General features: G+C 51.7%; 1 protein-coding gene across 1 annotated transcript; it reads right to left on the reverse strand.

The window, feature by feature from the left end:
- Positions 1 to 8: 8 nt before the first annotated feature.
- FOXG_02549 (uncharacterized protein) lies at positions 9 to 2,182 on the reverse strand (the record flags this gene model as incomplete). The annotated part of the gene is made up of 3 exons (XM_018380007.1): positions 9 to 25; positions 90 to 825; positions 878 to 2,182. The coding sequence occupies 3 exons, from the start codon at positions 2,180 to 2,182 to the stop codon at positions 9 to 11; spliced, it is 2,058 nt and encodes a 685-aa protein (XP_018236169.1).
- Positions 2,183 to 2,542: the final 360 nt, after the last annotated feature.

Below are 2,542 nucleotides of genomic sequence, written 5' to 3' on the forward strand. Positions count from 1 at the left end.
AGTGTTCTTCATAGTTCCATATTTACTGCAGTCTTGATCATTATAGTTGTTCTGATCGAAGGTGCATCCATCGGATAAAGCAAGGGTACATTGAGGCATGGCAGACTCGGTGGTTGTTGGGACGTAAGAAGAGATGAAGGTTGTAAGAGGTTCAGTACGTGAGGGGGTTATTGTCGTGTGTTCAACGGTATGTTCAGTAGGGCTAGGAGCCTCGCTGGTGGTATCTTGCTGAACTGAGCAATCGTTGGAGCAGGACCAGCAGCCCTGGGAACTCCATGGTAGAATGTAATCGTGGGCATTCAAAGCCTGTGCTTCCTGGAATGCGCTGCTCGTCATGGCGACATTGGAAAAGATGCACCGTCCCCGCGCGGCATCGTGAGCTGAGGCAGCACAGCCGTCCAGCTGATAACAGATAGTCGCACATTGTTCCGAGTTTGTCTGCATAGTGGCCTGATCGAAATCGTTGTTGGCATAAGGCTGGAGATCAACAGCGCCGAGGTTACCGATCTTCTCACAGACAAGGTCTGAAGATGGTGAGCTTCGGAGATGGCAGTTGGGACAAAGAGTAGGTGTGGAGGGAGAAACCGATGTAGTCATAATTTCTGGAAGAGAGGTGGTTGAAGGTGCGAGGGTCGAGGTCTCGATATCCGCTGGGTTCTTGATGTCACAATCCTGACACTCGAAGCAATCGAAATCATTCCACATCAGAGAATACTGCTGATTCAGATCAATACCAACGACGCCCAGTCTGTCACCTAGCATCCAGCAGCTAGTCTCCCCGCCCAAATTGTACAACGCAAAGGCTTTGCAAGCAGATCCTTCTTGCTTGCAAAGGAGGGCACAGTCAGCGATGGAGTTTTGTCGAGGGTTGCTCGACTTTGTGCGACCCCATGTACCTTGCTTTGCCTTTCCAAAAGCCCAGCAGGCCCTGGGGGCGGGTAGGACGATCATTATCAGACAGCTGTGGAATTCCTGGCAGGGACACCGTCTGGGTTGCTTCTGGCTGCACAGGCTTGCAGTATCCAGGTGGAGGGGCTCCTACGGGGCAGACACGCGAGCCAGTTGGTAAAGAGCTTGCGGTCGAGGGGGAACTGTCACTTGCGGTTGAAGGATGCAGGGCGCTAGTGGTTGGGTTCAGGGTGAGAGTCGGAATGTCGCTCTCTGATGCTGTTGGCGGTTTCTGTGTAGTAGGCTCAGAGGCAGTCGATTCACCAGTCGCGCTTGTAGGTTCTTTGGTCTGAGCTCCATCAGAACCGTGAGTTACAGTGTCACTACCGATGACAGACTTGGTTGATGGATGGAAAGTCTCGGTATCGGAACCCATGGAAAGACCAGTTGTCGGGTGTGCAATCTCCGAAGTGACGGCATCAGCTCCAGTGGAAGTCAGGGTTTGTGTCGATGGGCTTTTGGTGCTCTCCTTACTGTTTGGCGCGTTGGATGTCGTAGATCCTACCGGCAACCCACTCGTAGTAGCAACATCATTTCCATCACCAAAGTCAATCGATACATCGTTGATCGTCTGAGGAGTGACCTGGTTAGACATAAAGATAGAGTCGACATAAATAGCCGCAATTCCACCAATCGGGCAATTGACCGACACTGAAAAGGCACCCTGTGTGTTGGGAACATCGGTTTGCTCAAGAACAGTATTCCAGTCGATAGCTGTTCCAATACTGAGGATTGTCGATGTGTAGAATTGATGGCCGGCGATAGAAGCGCTTAGGGTGCAGACATTGATCTGGCTGGCAGTAACAACAGCATAAAAGAAGCGAACAGTGTACTTCTTCTTGATGTCGAGGGAGTCAAGCTGTTGAGAAATGCTTACGATGTTTCCAATGGCTCGCTTGCGTCCGGGAGGGCTGTTGGCAGCTTGCAGCTCGACACAACCCTTCTCTTTGCTGCCATCGCCGGTATAACCCTGGTTCTCGACAATTTGACCCTGGCCTTCGACGGTGTAGTTGGGGATGTAACTTGGGTTGGTGGGGTCTCTGAGGGCAAAGTTTCCGTTACCAATCACGTTCTTGACAACGAGGGGTCCCCTTGTCTCCGAAGTGGTCGGGGCAGCTGTCGTTACTGTTGCTTCGGTATGACTGGTCGCACCATGAGGCTTGCATGGGCCTGCCAGGGCAACATTAATGTTGCACAAGATAGCCAAGCCCGTCAAAGCGAAAGCAGACCGCATGGCGAAGGTTTAACGAGTGTAGTAGCCAAGAGAGGCGCTGAGAGGGTTAGCAAAAGCAGCGAGAAGACCCGGGCAGCGGCATATCGACTGTTTATGAAGATACCGGCTGCGGAATTCGGCGACCTCGGCCCCTAATTCAATAGAGATATTCCCAAGGAGAGCGGTCGAGACCCTTATTTCCACGCTATGAGACTATTTACTTAAAATCAACGGGTCCGCCAAATAGGTAATGACTAGTGAACGCCTCGTCCTCTGCTCTGAAAAGGAAATATTTCCGCTTTTGCTGGACGAAAATCGAACGCGTGACGAGGAGAGGAGACCGTTTGTGTCTTCCAGAAGGGCCCTCCCGCTTTTCCTATC

This window comes from Fusarium oxysporum, chromosome 5, assembly GCF_000149955.1.
Source record: "Fusarium oxysporum f. sp. lycopersici 4287 chromosome 5, whole genome shotgun sequence".
Lineage (NCBI taxonomy): Eukaryota > Fungi > Ascomycota > Sordariomycetes > Hypocreales > Nectriaceae > Fusarium > Fusarium oxysporum.